Raw genomic sequence first — 17694 nt, 5'->3', positions numbered from 1 at the left:
AAAAAAAAAAAAAAAAAATCCTCATAAGCATCAGAGAGATATCAAAACAGTGTGAAATTACAGAGACCCCCTCCCCATCTAGAAGAGTATGGGAGTCGCAGATTAAACCTGATTTGGGGGGTGCTTTCTCCCTGAGATATCTGCAAATTACAGAAAGGCAGTTGAGATTCTAAGAAACTGAGCAGAGCTTTCAGACTTGTATATGTGGAGAACAAGTCTGAGGCCCCGAAAGAAAAGAGATTCTAGTAACCACGCCAACTCTGACCCAAGGCTTACAGTTGGTACTCAAAAGTGCTGTCTTTAGAGACAAGTAAATCAGAAAAAGACTAGCAATCTCCAAATCCTCTTAATTATGAATAAAATTAAAGCATTCTGAATTGCTTTCATTAAATAGTCACAAAAAGCACTAATTACAAGGGAAAAGACTGATAATTGGTGAAAGGACTGTATTAAAATGAAAAACTTCCATTTATCAAAAGCCATCAGTAAGTGTGAAAAAGCAAACCATGTATGTGAGAAAATATTTGCAATGCACATTATGGACAGAAAATTTATTCCCAGAATAGTTTTAAAAAATTCCTAGAATCAGTAAGAAAAAGACAAATAACTTGATAGAAAAAACAGCAAGATGCCCAAACAGACTTTACAAAAGAAGATATCCAAATAGCATATGAAAAGGTATTCAAACTCATTACTCCCCAGAGAATTGTAAAGAAATAATACTAAACTTACTCACCAGAATGATTATAATAAAAAAGACTGACAATACTAAGCATTGGTAAGAATACAGAGAAATCACAACTCTCTTACATTGCCTGTATTTAAATTGACACAATCCTCTGAAAAATTCTTTGACAATAACTACTATATTTTACTATACACATGATCTATGACCCAGCAATTTTACTTCTCGGTATATATCAAACAAAAATACATGCAAATGCATAAAAGACATAGATAAGAATGTTCACAGAACATTACGTATAACAGCAAAAATCCAGAAACCCAAATCCCCACCAACAGTGAAATAGAAAACTGTGGTATATTCATGCAACATAATATTATACACAGCAATATAAATGAGTGAACTACAGCTACACACAACATAGATGAATTTTACAAACACTTTGTCAAGTAAAGGAAATCAAATATTTTAAAAGACATACTGTATGATATTGTTTCTATAAAGTTCAAAACAGGATTGATGACATTAAAAGCCAGGCTAGTGGTTGCTTGTAGGTAGAAGACAAGAGGTAATGAATAGGAAGAGGCACAAAAGGGTTTGCGGGTGATGGCAATGTTCTATTTCTTAACCTGGGTAGCATTCACTTTGTGATACTTCCTAGAACTGTACAGTTATGATTTTTATACTTTTCTGTAAATGTTATACTTCAATAACAAAGTTTTTTTAAAAAAAATCAGACTAGATAAAAATAATACTAATCCAAAATATTATAGGAGTTGACATGACAATTACTTCTTGATCACCTACTATGTGTCATGCACTGTATATTCATGTCTCATTTAATCTCCACAACAACCTTTTAAAGTAGGAATTTGTTTCCCCCTTTGATAGATTTTTTTTAAATCTGAAATTCAAGTAATTTAAGCAGGTTACTTAAGGTCATAAAACTAGTAAATGCTGGAGTAAATGCTAGAATCCAAGTCTGACTTCAGAATTGAGGACAATTTCAGAACTAAGGTTAAACTTTTACAAAGTATGTAGCTCTATACAGCCTCAATGTATGTAGGTCTATAGCCTCCTTTGCAATTTCTAGACTTCTGTGTCACCAAGCCAACTACTTTCAGTTCCCTAAACAAGTGAAGCTCTCTTAGCTTCATGTCTTTGCATATGCTGCTCCCTCACGTTAGACTACATTCTTCTTTCCCTCCACAACACATTTGGCTGAGTTGATTCTTATTAGTCCTTAAAGATCTAGGATAAGTTACCACCTTCTTTAAAAATCTTTCCCTGATCTGCCCCATCTTTCTTACCTACTTCTTTAGCACCCTGCACATACCTAGCTCCACCATGCCATTCAGCTTACCACAGTGTAACATTTCTGTACCATTCTACCTGGGATTACAAACTCTTTGGGAGAAAGAGCCATTTACCATTTATATCCCACTTTATATCCCTCGCATCCAGCACCATACCTGGCACATAGAAGCTCTTCATATAATACAAATAAACAATTTTCACATCAGAACTAAAACCAAAGTGTTGAAAGGACTAAACTGTTAACAGAATTTCTATTTCAACTGAATTGTAGACTGCACTTTTATATTTTGTTGACACAGGCTTTGCAAAGAATACTTTTAAAATACTCACAATTTCATAAAATACACAAGGCAGAGTATTTTTCCCATCCCTCAGAAGAAAAGTCTTTGAATAATATGGGCCAGGTGTAACAGCCGAATCAAGAACAGCTAAACAATATTGAAATGGGGGAAAAAAATAAATGTTGGTAAATTGCAAATAAAATTTAACAAAGTTGATGTTTAAATAACTGTTCATATTATTTATAGTTCTTTTTATACAGTAATAATAAAGAAGACATTTTAAGAAGGGAAGATACTTCTCAGACAGTTTTATATGAAGGAAAACAAAACTTCTGAATCTCTCCAACTTAGGAACAGATCATATGTCAGGCTTATACAATTGACAATAAATGGCCATCTGAAACTTTTTCCTTAGAATGTGCAGTATAGAGTGGTTAAATCCCCAGAACAGTCTACAGTATTATAATAATAAAATGCACAGGTATAACAAATAAGCATCATAATTTAATGAAAAAAGAAACATTGAATTAGAATCAGGAGTCAGGTGTTCAAATCCCAGTCCTTCAACTTACTAATATTTTGTGACTTTGAGCAAACTGACTTTTTAATTTATTTTCACTATACACATTTAAGGCATACAACATATTTTCATTCATATATATATATATATATAAAAAATAATTCCTATTGCAAGCAAATTAACATACCCACCACTGCTTTTTGTGTGTGGTAAGAGCCCCTGAAATCTACTCTTTTAGCAAACTTTTAATATACAATACAGTAATATTAACTATAGACGTCCTCTGTGCATTAAGTCTCTAGACTTATTCATCCTACATAACTGCAAGTTTGTACCCTTTGACCTACATCTCCCTATTCCCTCCTCCTTGAGTAAATTTTTTAACCACTTTCAAATCGGTTTCTTCACCTATAAAATACAAATTGTAATTCATGTTTATCTCAAAAAACTATTATCAAATGACAGCATTATTCATTTATTTAATAACCATCTACTGAGTTATTTTGAGGCTGGCCTCCATTTCTTCTAAATAAGACCCAGTTATCCTTTAGGAAAATTCCATTTTTAGCCACATTATTTGGATAGGATTTGTTCCCATCCTCAGATCCAGGAGTGAACTGTGAGTGGCTTAATTTAATCAGCGTATTTTATTACTCAACTACACAGTTCAGGGTTTCTGTACCGGGTGTGTTACATTCAGAAATGATTATATGCAAAGACTCATTTGTTGGTTTCTAGGGAAGAGCAACCAGAAGAAAAACCTAAGAATGTGACAGTGTGGCATAAGAATGTATAGTCCATAGAAATCTAATAATCAGCTTGCTACCATAAGGGGAGAGTCAGAAGCTTCTGGAGAGACTATGGTGTGGAGCCTTAAGATAAAGCCAACACTATGACAGGCCAGAAAGATGGAGAGAAATCACTGTGCCATCTCTTGAGCAGCTAGATCAAGCTTTGCCTAAAGTCAAAAACCCAGCTGCTTTTCAGTTTCATGAATAATTCTCTATTACTGTTTAAAAGCCACTAAAGTTGTTTTTTGGGGGGAGGTGGGGGGGCCTTGTAACTGAAAAGGACTTCCTATATATTGTGCAGTGTGCTAGACATTAAAGTCTAACAAAAAGGAAGTATCTACCTCAGGTAAGTTTAGAGTCTAGCCTAGAACTCAGGATTATTAAAGCACTATGAAAGCTAACCATCACATATAAAAGCATGGAACCCCTTCATTTCCTAGTAAGAATGTCTACTGCTGTTTATATTGGGTATTGTGATATTTTTAAAAGGATTATTCTGGAGTGAACCTGAACAATTCACCAGAGAGAACCTGGGGAAATGAATGGAATTAGCACATCCTTTTAATAGGCTCAGGCTATTTTTTAATATTTCTATTCTGCAAATGAGGTGAGAGCCAAAGGCATCCTTCACACAGAAAAAAGCAATTTAGTGGGAAGTCCAACAGGGTTTAAGATATTTGAAATAGACGTTCTACCTCCGACAGTATTCTAGTTCTGACAGAAAACAGACATGAAACAGAATACCACCTGCTACTGCAGTTATATAGCTACCAGTAAGAACTGAACAAAATAACAGCTAAGACAAGCTTCAATGTAGAGTAGTAACAGCCATACCAATCAGCTCAGAAATATGCTTCAGGCAAAATGAGTAGGACTTGATGAAGAATCCCTGAAGTATATGGGAGTTCCAGAGGCCAGAGGCATGGAAACCTCCAAAAAGCCAAAAATGAAAACTGAACAAAACCAGCCCAGCCAACACCTTGATTTTGGCACTGTAATATCCTGAATACAGAACACAGTCAAACCCACATGGACCTCTGATCTACAAAACTTGAGTTAGAAGTGGGTGTGGTTTTTAGCTGCTAAGTTTCCATTAATTTGTTAAGCAGCAATTGAAAACTAATACAGTGTGTTTACTCAGAGTCTGAGTCTCTATTGAATCCAATGTCACTTCATATAATAAAGCTTTTTCCTTAATGGTAACAAGACAGAAACTGGAATCATTTTTAGGTGAAAGTTAAACATGTGAAATGAATGCACTGATGGAAATCCGAGACACTGATCACTACTTGCTGAGGTCTGTCGGGCAGAACTTGACTCAGTGACGGATAGATGAAATACACTTATACACTTAGTACAGTGATTTGAGTGGGCTAGGGATGGTCATCAGCTGCCTTTAGAGGGCAACTGCAGCTAACTGACCACTACTCCTTATATATACACATTTATATTTACATTTATATATAAATATAAGGAGAAGGAGGCTGTATCTTTCCTGTTGCTGCTATAACAAATTACCACAAGCTTAGTGGCTGGCTTAAAACAACACAAAAGCATTATTTTAATAATTATGGAGATCAGACGTCTATGAGTCATCAAAGCTATGATCCTTTTGGGGGCTCTAGAGTAGTGTCTGTTCCCTTAACTTTTCCAGCTTCTAGAAGATGCCTGCATTCTTTGGCTCATGGCGCTTTCCGCCATCTTCAAAGCCAGCAAGGTAGCATCTTTCATTCTCTCTGACTCTGACCTTGATGCTTTCTTGTATAAAGGGCCCTTGTGGTTACACTGAACCCACCCAAGTAATACAAGAAAATCTTCCCATTTCAAGATCCCTAACTTAATTACATCTGCAAAATCCCTTCTGCCATATAAGGTAGCATTCACAAATTTGGGTAATTATAATGTAGACGTGTTTAGGGGGTATTATTCTACCTACCACAGGGACTATTATTAAAACTTCAGTCCTTTGAATACACTTTAGGGAATAGCAAAAATCAGACTGTTTTATTTGGAAGAAAAAGGACTAATCAGACATTAAAACTTGTCCAAGTAGTATTACTGAAGTATTTTTGAAGTATTTTACCTACCTAATACTTCAAAAAGAAGTACAGTTTTCTGTGCATGTTCACGCCAATACTTCATGCTTTCAATAACTGCAGAAATAATTCTTAAAGAATTGTCTTTTTCCTTAAACTGTACCTGATACAATGAGGTTTCCTTTTGAAAAAATAAAAAACATAGCATTAGAAAAATATTTCTCTTTTCATCATACTCATTTATCTTCTATGTAGAAATTCTGAGTCCTTATAATGGATAAATGTGTAAAAAGAACTACTGAAAATTTTAGTTACCTCCCTAAATTAACGCCATCATTACTCTATTGGAGGAGGAGAAACCAAGGTACACTTGGAGACAATTAATCAAGAGGAGAATTATTTATATGGGCACTTGTTCACTCATTCATTCACTGAATATTTTAAAGCATCATATGCCAGATCCTGTGACAAATATAGGTAAGGCCATTCCTTTCCCTAATGCACTCACACTCTAAGGAAGGAGCCAGACACATTCATTCATTCATTTACTTGTTTCAAAAGTGTTTACTGGGCACCTCCTACCTGCCAAACATAGCTATTAAGGAAACACTTGTAGACAAAACAATTAAGATATCCACTCTCAAAGATTTTAGTCTAGTGGAGGATTTATAAAATAAATAACATATAACAGAATGTCAGGAAATGTATTTTTTTAAGAAAAAAACATAAAGGGAGAGAGAGAGAGACGGGGGTTATTATTTTAAGTGGGTTGTTGAATGAGGACAGGGGGAACAGCAAGTACAAAAGCCCTGAGACTGAAAAGTTCTTAGAATTTTTTAAGATCAGCTAAGAATTAAGTGTGTTAAGATACCAATTTTCAAAGGTAGGGGGACACTCTCCTTTGTGAGGGTGACGGTTGTGAAGAATACATGATGAAACTTTTCTTCAAAATATAAGTAGTTTCTTCCTTCTTCCCCCTTTTAACCAAGATCCTAACATGCCTCCTGCTGATGATTATGGCCACAGTAAACCCGTTACTAAGGTGATTATGTCATACAATTCTTGAGTGCAAGGAAACATAAAGTTGAGAACCGCTGTGAAACATGCTTTATTAGTCTTTTCTCCAACAAAAAACAAAACATGCAAAAACAGATTTTACCTCAATGGCTTACGCTTTTTCAGACACACAGGTAGAACAAAAACTAACAACATTAAGAAGCTGTTAGCAATCCTAGGCTGAAAGGACAAGAGGAGAAAATAAAAGTATCAAGTTCAGGAAAGCTATAGTCATGAAAACGCTACATCATGCAGTGACACAGCCACTGCTGCTGATAGAACATTTACAACTGGAGAAAGTAAGAAAACTCAATCTTTCCTCCCACCCTTTGATGTCATACCAGTGACTCCTACTGGATGACCTCTAGCAAAAGCCAGCAAGTAAAGAATCTCAGGATGATGTACTTTGTAGGACAATTCAGCCTTCCAGAACAGAGAAGGGCAGGTGAAGAATCAAGTGGGCCGAGGGGCCAGGGAGCAGAGACGAGGAATAACCAGCACACATAATATATAAATAACATTTACAAAGAATAATTAGAGCACTGAGTGTAGAAAGGAAGTACAGTTAGCATACAGGTATAGGGAAGAATATAAACCAAAGCAGAGTGTATGCTATGTTTAGAGAATTGTGATGAGTCCGAAGTGGCTAGAGCATTGGACAATTAGTAAAATATGAAATATGAGGCTACAAAGGTAGAATAGGACAAGATCATAAAGCAAAGGTCATAATAGGTTGATCATAAAGAAAACTATGGACTGCAGTGCAAATCTAACCTGCCATCTGTTAGTGTAAATGCTTATTGGAGGACAGCTATGCACATTCATTTACGTATTGTTTATAGATGCTTACAAGCTACAGTCGCAGAGTTGAGTAGAACTGAGTAGCTGCAACAGAGACAGTATGGACCATAAAGCCAAAAATACTTACTAACTGGCCCTTTAAAGAAAATGTTTGTTGACCTCTGTTGAAAAGTACTTAGAATTACCTATGAAGAGCCTGGGTAACTTCACCAACAATAGATAAACTATCATTATCTTTAAAATGAGTATAAAGTGAAAGTCAAAAATCCAGTAGAAAACTCTAAAGTTTTAAAGGAAAAGAAGCAGCCATTCATATCCTCTAAGAAAATATTCTGGAAACTAACATTCACCCACTTCAATGGAAATGAATATTTATGCTAATCAAGCAATGTTTATGTCATGGAATTGATTTCAGATGCCCTTATCTCTGTAAATTTCTAAATATTTACCTCACATTTTAAAAAATGTGAATAGGTCATTAATTGATATTTAAACATTTACCTTCAGAGTGTTTTCTTCTGGAAAATCACCCAACATTTGTTTCTTATATTGATTTTGTTGAAAATTGGGCTTAAATGTCTGTAATGCACTGCTTTTGTCTAGCCCTCTCATTGTGGAACCAAATATTTTTGATGAATGTGTTTGTCTAGGTAGCTCGTTTTCTTTGTTGCAAGATAAGTTAGGAGGTTCAGGTACTCTTAATTGTTTTTGTTGCGGAGCTCCCAAACTCACTGGACAGGAACTTTTTCCATCATTTGCCACTAAGTTTGTTCGTTTACATTGAGGCCTAAAATCATTTTTATTCCAAGTTTTCAAGCTGGTAGTTTTGTTGCCATCTTTGTAGCTGTAATAGTGAAAAAAAAAAAAAAAAGAGGATTTGTTTCTATAAGGTTTCTTAATTATAAAAAAAAATTAAAAATTAATTTATATGGCAATTTATGATTTAGAAAGCACTTTACTAACTACTTAGAAATTCCAAATACATCACAACAACCCTACAATATATTATTATCTCTCTTTCTAGATGAGAAGACTAATCCTTAATGAGGAATTAACTTGCCCAAAGTCATACAGCAAATTACTCACAAATCTAGAGCCCGCGAAATACAAGATCTCCCAACTCAGAGTCTAGTACTACAAAGTATATTTTTAAATAATAGCATCCTTCTTACCATCCAAGTAGTAAGATTTTGAGGGCATTTGCATACTTCTTTATATATTCAATTTTAAAATTTTCTACAAAGTAAAATTTTAAGAAGTTGAACTGTGGCTTATCTATGATTTTAAATCACAAGGAGAATACATATAGGCAGGATGGATAGCTATTAATATTTGATTAGAAATTTTGTGCTTTTACTACGTAGCTTAAAAGCCCTATAATGAATTAAGTGCAGCATTTGCCACCAACATTAAGTGTGTTATATCAGCTGACCAGAACATTATGTTAGATGCGAATAAGGCCAAAATCAAAAGCATAATTTCTGAGCAGGCTAGTTAGGAGTTCCACAGGAAATAAAACTAGTCCAAGTCACAAATTCTTTTTTTGTTTGTTTTTTTCTCAGAGACAGGGTCTCGCTCTGTCACCCAGGCTGGAGTGTAATGGCGAGAACAGAGCTCACTCTAGCTTCAATCTCCCAGGCTCAAGCGATCCTCTCACCTCAGCCTCCTGAGTAGCTGGAACAGGTGAGTGCCACTATGCCCAGCTAATTTTTGTTATTTTTTTGCAGAGACAAAGTTTCACCATGTTGCCCAAGGTGGCCTCAAACTCCTGGGCTCAAGTGATCCACCTCCTTGGCCTTCCAAAGTGTTGAGACTACAGGTATAAGCCACCATTCCCAACCCACAAATTCTTCTCAATAATTTTCCTGGAAATACAAGTATCACAAGAGGGCGACCAATACAATCCATCCTTTATTTAGGTAAATAATCCAAAAGAGGTCTAGCTATACTACTGAGCAGGAACAAATTCAAATTTTATGAGGCCTGAAGCTTGTACAATTTAGGAAACATTGTTAATTGGGTACAAACTTAGTATACAATAATAAGAAAGCATAATTACAACAATGTTAAGTTATAAATGCCACAAACATCACAGTACTCAGAAAAAAAATTATTAGAATTATTAAAATTAACTGCCCGATACCCTTTTATAGGAATTTTTTCCTACATTGATCACTTCTTCATATGACAATAATTTTATGATATTTTTTGGATTCATGATCTCATTATGTTGCCCAGGTCAGTCTCAAACTCATGGGCATAAGTGATTCTCCTGCCTCGACCTCCGGAATAGCTGACACTACAGAAAGGTACCACCACACCTAACAATTTTGTAATTTTATTTTCAATAAAGAGAACAAAAACACAGTTTTGTCTTTCCTCTCTCTCACAGTTACAGAAATTACTTTTATTATTCATGGTCTAGAAAAATTTATTTCAGCTTTACAACTCTGTTGGTAACAGCACATTTGTAGTAATATCAAAGATCACTGATCACAGATCATAACAGATATAATAATAATGAAAAAGTTTGAAATATTGCAAGAAATACCAAAATGTGACATAGAATCATGAAGTGTGCACACGCTGTTGGAAAAATAGCACCAATAGACTTACTCAATGCAGGGTTACCACAGACCTTCAACTTGTAAAAATGTAGTATCTGTGAAATGCAATAAAGTGCAATATAATGAGATATGCCTATATAAAGAGGATTTGACTGGATTAGAGATCCAACTATATGCTGTCTACAATCAACTCAGTTCAGATTCACAAGACACGTAAAAGCTTAGAATAAAGGGATGGAAAAAGATATTCCATGCAAACGGCAACCAAAAGTAAACAGGGGTGGCTGAGTTTATGTCAGACAAAATAGACTTTAAGTTAAAAGTTGTCTCTAAAGACAAAGAAGGTCATTATATAATGAAAGTGGGTAAATTCAATAGAAAGATATAAAAATTGTAACTATATACACATCTAGTATTGGAGCTCCTAAGTATATAAAGCAAATATTGACAAACCTAAAAGAAAAATTGACAGCAATATAATAATAGAAAGAAAGCTCAATACTCTACTTTTAATAATAGATAAATCATCCAGACAGAAAAATCAATAAACAGTGACCTTGAATAACCCTATGGATCAAATGGACCCAAAAGACATAAATAGAATTTGCCAACCAACAGCAGAAGATTGCACATTCTTCTCAAGCAGAGATGGAACTTTCTCCAGGATAACTCCCATGTTAGGTCACAAAATCAGACTTAACAAATTTAAGAAGATCAAAATCATACCAAGTATCTTTTCTGACCATAGTGGTACAAAACTAGAAATAACAGCTAGAAAATGGAAAAATTCACAAACATAACAACACACTCTTGAACAACCATTGATCAAAGAGGGAATTAAAAAAGAAAAATTTTAAATTATCTTGAGACAGAAACAAAACACAACATACCAAAATTTATGGGAAAGCAAAAGCAGTGCTAAGGGAAGGTTATAGAAATAAAAGTCAAAGTGGAAATAAAAAGATCTCAAATAAACATCCTACCTTCACACCTAAAGGATTTAGAAAAACAGTAACAAACTAAGCCCAAAATAAGCAGATAAGGGAAATAAGACGACTAGAGTAGAAATAAAACAGAGAATAGGAAAAAAAAAAAAAGTAAAACTAGGCTGGGCACGATGGCTCACGCTGTAATCCCAGCATTTGGGAGGCCAAGGCAGGTGGATCACCTGAGGTCAGGAGTTTGAGACCAGCCTGGCAAACATGGTGAAACCTCATCTCCACTAAAAAATACAAAAATTAGCCAGGTGTGATGGTGGGTGCCTGTAATCCCACCTACTCAGGAGGCTGAGGCAGGAGAATCACTTGAACCTGGGAAGAGGAGATTGCAGTGAGCCAAGATCGCACCACTGCACTCCAGCCTCCAACAGAGTGAGACTCTGCCTTAAAAATAAAAACTAAAACAACGACAAAATATAACGCAAAAAAAAAAAAAAAAAATGGCAAAACTCAGAGCTTATTTTTTGAAAAGATAAAGTCAACAGCCCCTTACAAAGACTAAAAAAATAAAAGAGAAGGTTTAAATAAATGAAAGAGGAAACATAAAATGGATTTTTCAGAAATAAAAAAGATCATAAGGAGCTATTACGAACATTCTATGACAACAAATTAGATAACACAGAAGAAATGGATAAATACCTAGAAACATGCAAACTGCCAAGATTAAATCAAGAAGATGTAGAAAGCCTAAACAGACCAAGAAGAAGAAGATTACAGAAGTTATCAAAAACCTCTCAACAAAGAAAAGCCCAGGGCCAGATGACTTCACAGTGAATTCTATCAAACATTCAAAGAGAAATTAATACCAATCTTTCTTAAATTCTTTCATAAAATAAGAGGGAATACTTCTAAAATCATTTTATGAGGCTAGCATCACTTTGGTACCAAAATCAAACAAAGACACTGCTAGAAAACTACAGACCAATATCACTAAAAAACATAGATGCAAAAACCCTCAATAAAATAATAGCAAGGCAAATCCAACAGCACCAAAAAAATTACCTATTGAGTACTCTGCTCGCTCACTACATGGGTGAGGTGACAGGTTCCATACTTCAAACCTTAGCATTAACAATACTCCCATGTAAACCAACCCAAATGCCCATCGATGATAGACTGGACAGGGAAAATGTGGCACATATACACCATGGAATATTATGCAGCCATCAAAAACGATGAGTTTGTGTCCTTTGTAGGGACATGGATGAAGCTGGAAACCATCATTCTCAGCAAACTGACACAAGAGCAGAAGATCAAACACTGCATGTTCTCACTCATAGGCGGGTGTTGAACAATGGGAACACATGGACACAGGGAGGGGTGCACTACACACTGGGGTCTGTTGGGGGGAATTAGGGGAGGGACAGTGGGGGGTGGGGAGTTGGGGAGAGATAGCATGGGGAGAAATGCCAGATATAGATGATGGGGAGGACGGCAGCAAATCACACTGCCACGTGTGTACCTATGCAACAATCTTGCATGTTCTTCACATGTACCCCAAAACCTAAAATGCAATAAAATAAATTTTAAAAAATACTCCCATGTAACAAATCTGCACATGTATACCCTATATTTAAAGCGAAATTTGAAATCTTTTCTTAAAAAATTACACACCATGATTAACTGAGATTTATTTCTGGGATGCACAGTGGTTTAATATGCGCAAATCAATAACGTTATACACCACAGTAGCAGAATTAAAAATAGATGCAGAAAAGGCATCTGACAAAGTTCAACATCCATTCAGTTTACTCTCCAAACAGTAAGTACAGAAGTAACATACTCCAACACAGTAAAGGTCATTTGCAAAATTCCCACAGCTAACATCATAATAGGGAAAAACTGGAAGTTTTTTCTCAAAGATACAGGACAAGACAAGGATGCCCACTCTCACCACTTCTATTTAAACATACTTACAGGCTGGGCATTCTAAATCTGAAAACCCAAAATTCGAAATCCTCCAATATTTGAAAGTTTTTGAGCAACAACATGAGGCTCTATGGAAATGCTCACTGAGGCATTTCAGGTTTTGAATTTTCAGATTTAGGATACTCAACTGGTAGGTATTCTGCAAATATTCCAAACTCCAAAAAAATCTGAAACATTTCTGATCCCAAACATTTCAGGTAAGGAATTCTCAACAAGGAATTTTCTTGGAAGTCCTAGCCAATCAATTAGCCAAGAAAAAGAAATAAAAGGAGTGCAAATTGAAAGGATGAGGTAAACGTCTCTGTTTGCAGATGACATGATCCTGTATGTAGAAAACCCTAAAAACTCCATTAAAAAACTGTTAGAACTAAAAAACAAATTTAGTAAAGTTGCAGGATACAAAATTAACATACAAACATCAGGAGCATTTCTTTACATCAATAATAGATATCTCAAAACAAAACCAAGAGAATGATCCCACCACGGTAACATCAAAAAGAATAAAATACTTAGGAATAAACAGCCAACATGGAGAAAGGGCTATACACTAAAAAGTATAAAACACTGATTTAAAAAAAAAGACACTGAAGAGAAAATAAATAAAAAATCCTGTCATGGATTTGAAGAATTAATATTGTTAAATGTCCAAGCTACCCAAAATGATCTACAGATTCAATGCAACCCCTATCAAACTTTCAATGATATTTTTCACAGAAATAGAAAAAAAACCCTAAAATATTAAACCACAAAATACTTTGAATAGCCAAAACAATCTTGGGAAAGAACAAAGCTGCAGCCATCAAACTTCCTTATTTCAAATTATACCTGAAACCTACAGTAATCGCCACAGTATGGTACTGGTATTAAAACAGGCACATAGACTAACAGAACAGAGCAGAGAGCCCAGACATAAACCCACACATTTACATTTAATTGATTTTCAACAAAAGTGAGAAGAACACGTTAATAGGGAAAAGATAGTCTCTGCCATAAACAGTGTTGGAAAAACTGGGTATCTACAGGCAGAAGAATGGAATTGGACCCTTATCTTACACCATATACAAAAATCAATTCAACATGGATTAAAGACTTAAATGTAAGAAGTGAAACCATAAAACTCAGGAAAAAACATAGCGAACAAACTCCTTAACATGGGTCTTGCAAATGACTTTTTTAAATATGACACCAAAAGCATAGTCAACAAAAGCAAAAATCAACATGTGAGACCTACATCAAACTAAAAAGCTTCTGTACAGTAAAGGAAATAATCAACAGAGTGAAAAGGCAACCTACAGCATGGGGGAAAATTTTGGCAAACCACATATCTGATAAGGACTTAATATCCAAAATATTTAAGGAATTCACAGAACTCAGTAACAAAAACAAGTAACACAATTTTAAAATGGGCAAAGAACCAAAATAGACATTTTTCTAAAGAAGACACACAGATGGCCAATAGGTATATAAAAAGGTGCTCAACATTGCTAATCAGGAAAATGCGAATCAAAACTACAATGATATAGTATCAATTCACACTTGTCAGGATAGCTGTCATCAAAAATTCAAAAGATAACAAGTGTTAGCAAGGGTGTGGAGAAAGGCAATCCTTGTACACTCTTGATGGGAATGTAACTTGGTACAGCCATTATGAAAAACAGTATGGAAGTTCCTCAAAAAAATTAAAAACAGAACTACTATATAATCTAACAATCCCACTTTTGGATATATATCCAAAGGAAACGAAATTAGTATCTCAAAGAGATATCTGCATTTTCAGATTCCTTGCAGTATTATTCACAATAGCCAAGAGGGCCAGGCAAGGTGACTTATGCCTGTCATTCCAGCACTCTGGGAGGCTGAGACAGGTGGATCACCTGAGGTCAGGAGTTTGAGACCAGCCTGGCTGACATGGTGAAACCCCATCTCTACTAAAAATACAAAATTAGTTGGGCATAGGGGTGCATGCCTATAATCCCAGCTACTCAGGAGGCTGAGGTAGGAGAATCACTTGAACCTGGGAGGTAGAGGCTGCGGTGAGCCGAGATCACACAATCACAGTTACATTGTCTTGTCGCCATTGCCTCAAAAAAAAAAAAAAAAAAAAAAAAAAAAAAAAAAAAAAAAAAAAAAAAAATCCAAGATATATAAACAATCTAAGTGACAGATAAATGGACTAAAAAATATGTCATAAAGAGATAACAGAATACTATTTAGACATTAAAAAGAAGAAAATCCTGCCATTTGTGACAGCATGGATGAACCTAGAGGATGTATGCTAAGTGAAATAAGTCAGACACAGAAATAAAAATACTGTATGTGCTTACTTATATGTGAGATCTTTACAAATCAGACTCATAGAAGTAGACAGTAGAATAATTGTTTCCAGGGGTGAAGAGGTGAGAGAAATAAGATGATGTCAATCAAAGAGTACAAAGTTATAAAGGATGAATAAAATCTAGAGATCTAATGTATAGCATGAGGACTACAGTTAACAATACTGTGCAATACAGATGAAATTCACTTAGAGAGTAGATCTTAAGTGTTCACACTACAGCAAAAAATGGTAATTATGTGAAAAGATGGATATGTTAATTGGGTTGACTAAAATCATCAGGTCACTATGTATATGCATATTAAAATATCAGGTTGTACAACTTAAATACATATAATTTTAATTTAAAAAAAAAAAAAAAACTTTTTTTGAAACAGGGCCTCCTCTGTCTCCAAGGCTAGAGTGCAGTGGCAGGATTTCAGCTCACTGCAAACTCCATCTCCCAGGTTCCAGTGATTCTCTTGCCTCAGCCTTCTGAGTAGCTGGGGTTACAGGCACTCACCATCATGCCTGGCTAATTTTCGTACCTTTTGGTAGAGACAGGGTTTCACCATGTTGGCCAGGCTGGTCTCAAACTCCCAACCTCAAGCCATCTGCCCACCTCAGCCTCCCAAAGTGTTGGGATTACAAATGCGAGCCACTGCACTCGGCCCTAATTAAAATTTTTTAACATAATAGAAGTACAACAAATATTCAACTGCAGTTAGAACTATAACAAGGATGAGAGTGTCAAGAGAGTGTTCCAGAGGCAAATAAGAATCCAAAAGAAAATATTCCTCATATCTTTGGCCATCTTGAGCAAGTTGAAGGAGATTTAAAAGATTAAAAATTTAGTTATATGGGTATTGGGGGTCTGCCACCTCCTTTTATGAGTTACTGACAAGTTATATACCATTTTAGATTATTAAACTTTTACAATAGATCTGTGTAACAAGAATGGTTGAAAGATGTGCTGTGTAATAAGAAAACAATACTGGGTGAATCAGTGCAATAGGCATTCTAAGTATTCCACCACATACAAACACGTTGAATATATTTGTGTATTTGTAAAATCCTTAATCAATGGTTTTCTTGGTGGTGATACACAAGACAGCACAAACTTACATAAATACATCAAAACTGTATGTTTTATCCACAATATATACTGAGCCCTGAAGGAACCTTAGATATCATCTAGTTCAACTTTTTTCCCATGGATAAAGATCTAAGACTCAAAAAAGGTGAAATGGCTTGTTTTTTCTGTTGAAAAATAAATAAATGCTTAACTCTGGATCAGTGCAACTATAAATAATTTTCTTTTTACCTTTCTTCTAGAATTATTCTATTATTTTTATAATGAGAATAGTAAGTTATTTTAGAAAAAAAACAATATCCCAATATTCCTTTAAAATTTATGCATTTCCCTGAACCCGTTTGCCAGTTTGTGTTCAGTTCTCAGTTTCTAAAGTCTTCATCTCACTGAGCACAATAGCTTATGCCTGTAATCCCAGCATGGGAGGCTGAGGTGAGGGAATCACTTGAGCCCAGGAGTTCAAGACCAACCTGGGGAACATAGCAAGATCTCATGTCCACTAAAAATTTAAAAATTAGCCAGGCATGGTGGTGCACACCTATAGTCAGTCTCAGCTACTCAGGAGGCTGAGGTGGGAGGACTGCTTAAGCCCAGGAGTTCAATGAGCTATGATCATACCACTGCATGGCAGCCTGGGCAACAGGGTGAGATCCAGTCTCAAGAAAAAAAAAAAGATTAAAAATTTTTTAATTTTAAAAGTCTTCATATCACCTCAATTCCTCAACTGAGATTTCTTAACTACTAAGTAAGTGCAAGCTCAATGTCTCCTTAGAGTCTAAAGCCAATTGTAGGAGCTTTGGCAAAGAAGCCCATCTTTACTAATCTTACTAATTGCCCATATCCTAATTCTGGTGAATGAAATCTATATTGACAATGTGTCTAACACACGAGTGTACTTTGTTCTTGAAAACTCCATGTCCCAATGAAGTCTAGACTAGGCTGCCAGAAAAAATACAGGATGCCCAGTTAAATTTGATTTTCAAATAAGCAACAAATTTTTGATATAAGAATATCCCAAATATTGGCTGTAACACATACTAAAAAATTATTGATTACCTGAAATTCAAATTTAACTGGGAATCCTTTATTTTTATTTGCTAAATCTGGCGACGCTAGCCTGGTCTCTAAACCCGAGGATTAGACCTTTAACCGGCTCAAAAGATCTTCAACAGATTACCAACTGCCTGTATGGATTTTTAAATGTTCTCTGTTCCTGGATCTTCTGTTGTATTCCAACAGTCTGACAAATCATGTATTAATTCAAATTGTAATATCCAATACTGGCTACCTGTCCATATTAAAATCTTTT

General features: G+C 35.3%; 1 protein-coding gene across 2 annotated transcripts in view; it reads right to left on the bottom strand.

The window, feature by feature from the left end:
- SPATA22 (spermatogenesis associated 22) overlaps positions 1-17694 on the bottom strand; it is a 25037-nt gene that overhangs the window by 1282 nt on the left and 6061 nt on the right. Inside the window, exons 5-7 of one of the 2 annotated variants that reach the window (XM_017512213.2) lie at positions 7989-8331; positions 5682-5811; positions 2333-2430 (exon numbers count right to left, since the gene is read on the bottom strand). In XM_017512213.2, the coding sequence (XP_017367702.1) occupies positions 2333-2430; positions 5682-5811; positions 7989-8331 (571 nt within the window). The remainder of the gene's footprint in view (positions 1-2332; positions 2431-5681; positions 5812-7988; positions 8332-17694) is intronic. The other variant, XM_017512216.2, reaches the window with a different exon arrangement.

This window comes from Cebus imitator, unplaced genomic scaffold (genome assembly GCF_001604975.1).
Source record: "Cebus imitator isolate Cc_AM_T3 unplaced genomic scaffold, Cebus_imitator-1.0 Scaffold464, whole genome shotgun sequence".
Lineage (NCBI taxonomy): Eukaryota > Metazoa > Chordata > Mammalia > Primates > Cebidae > Cebus > Cebus imitator.
The sequence above is the reverse complement of the archived record's forward strand: the minus strand, read 5'-3'. Positions and strand labels throughout refer to the sequence as shown.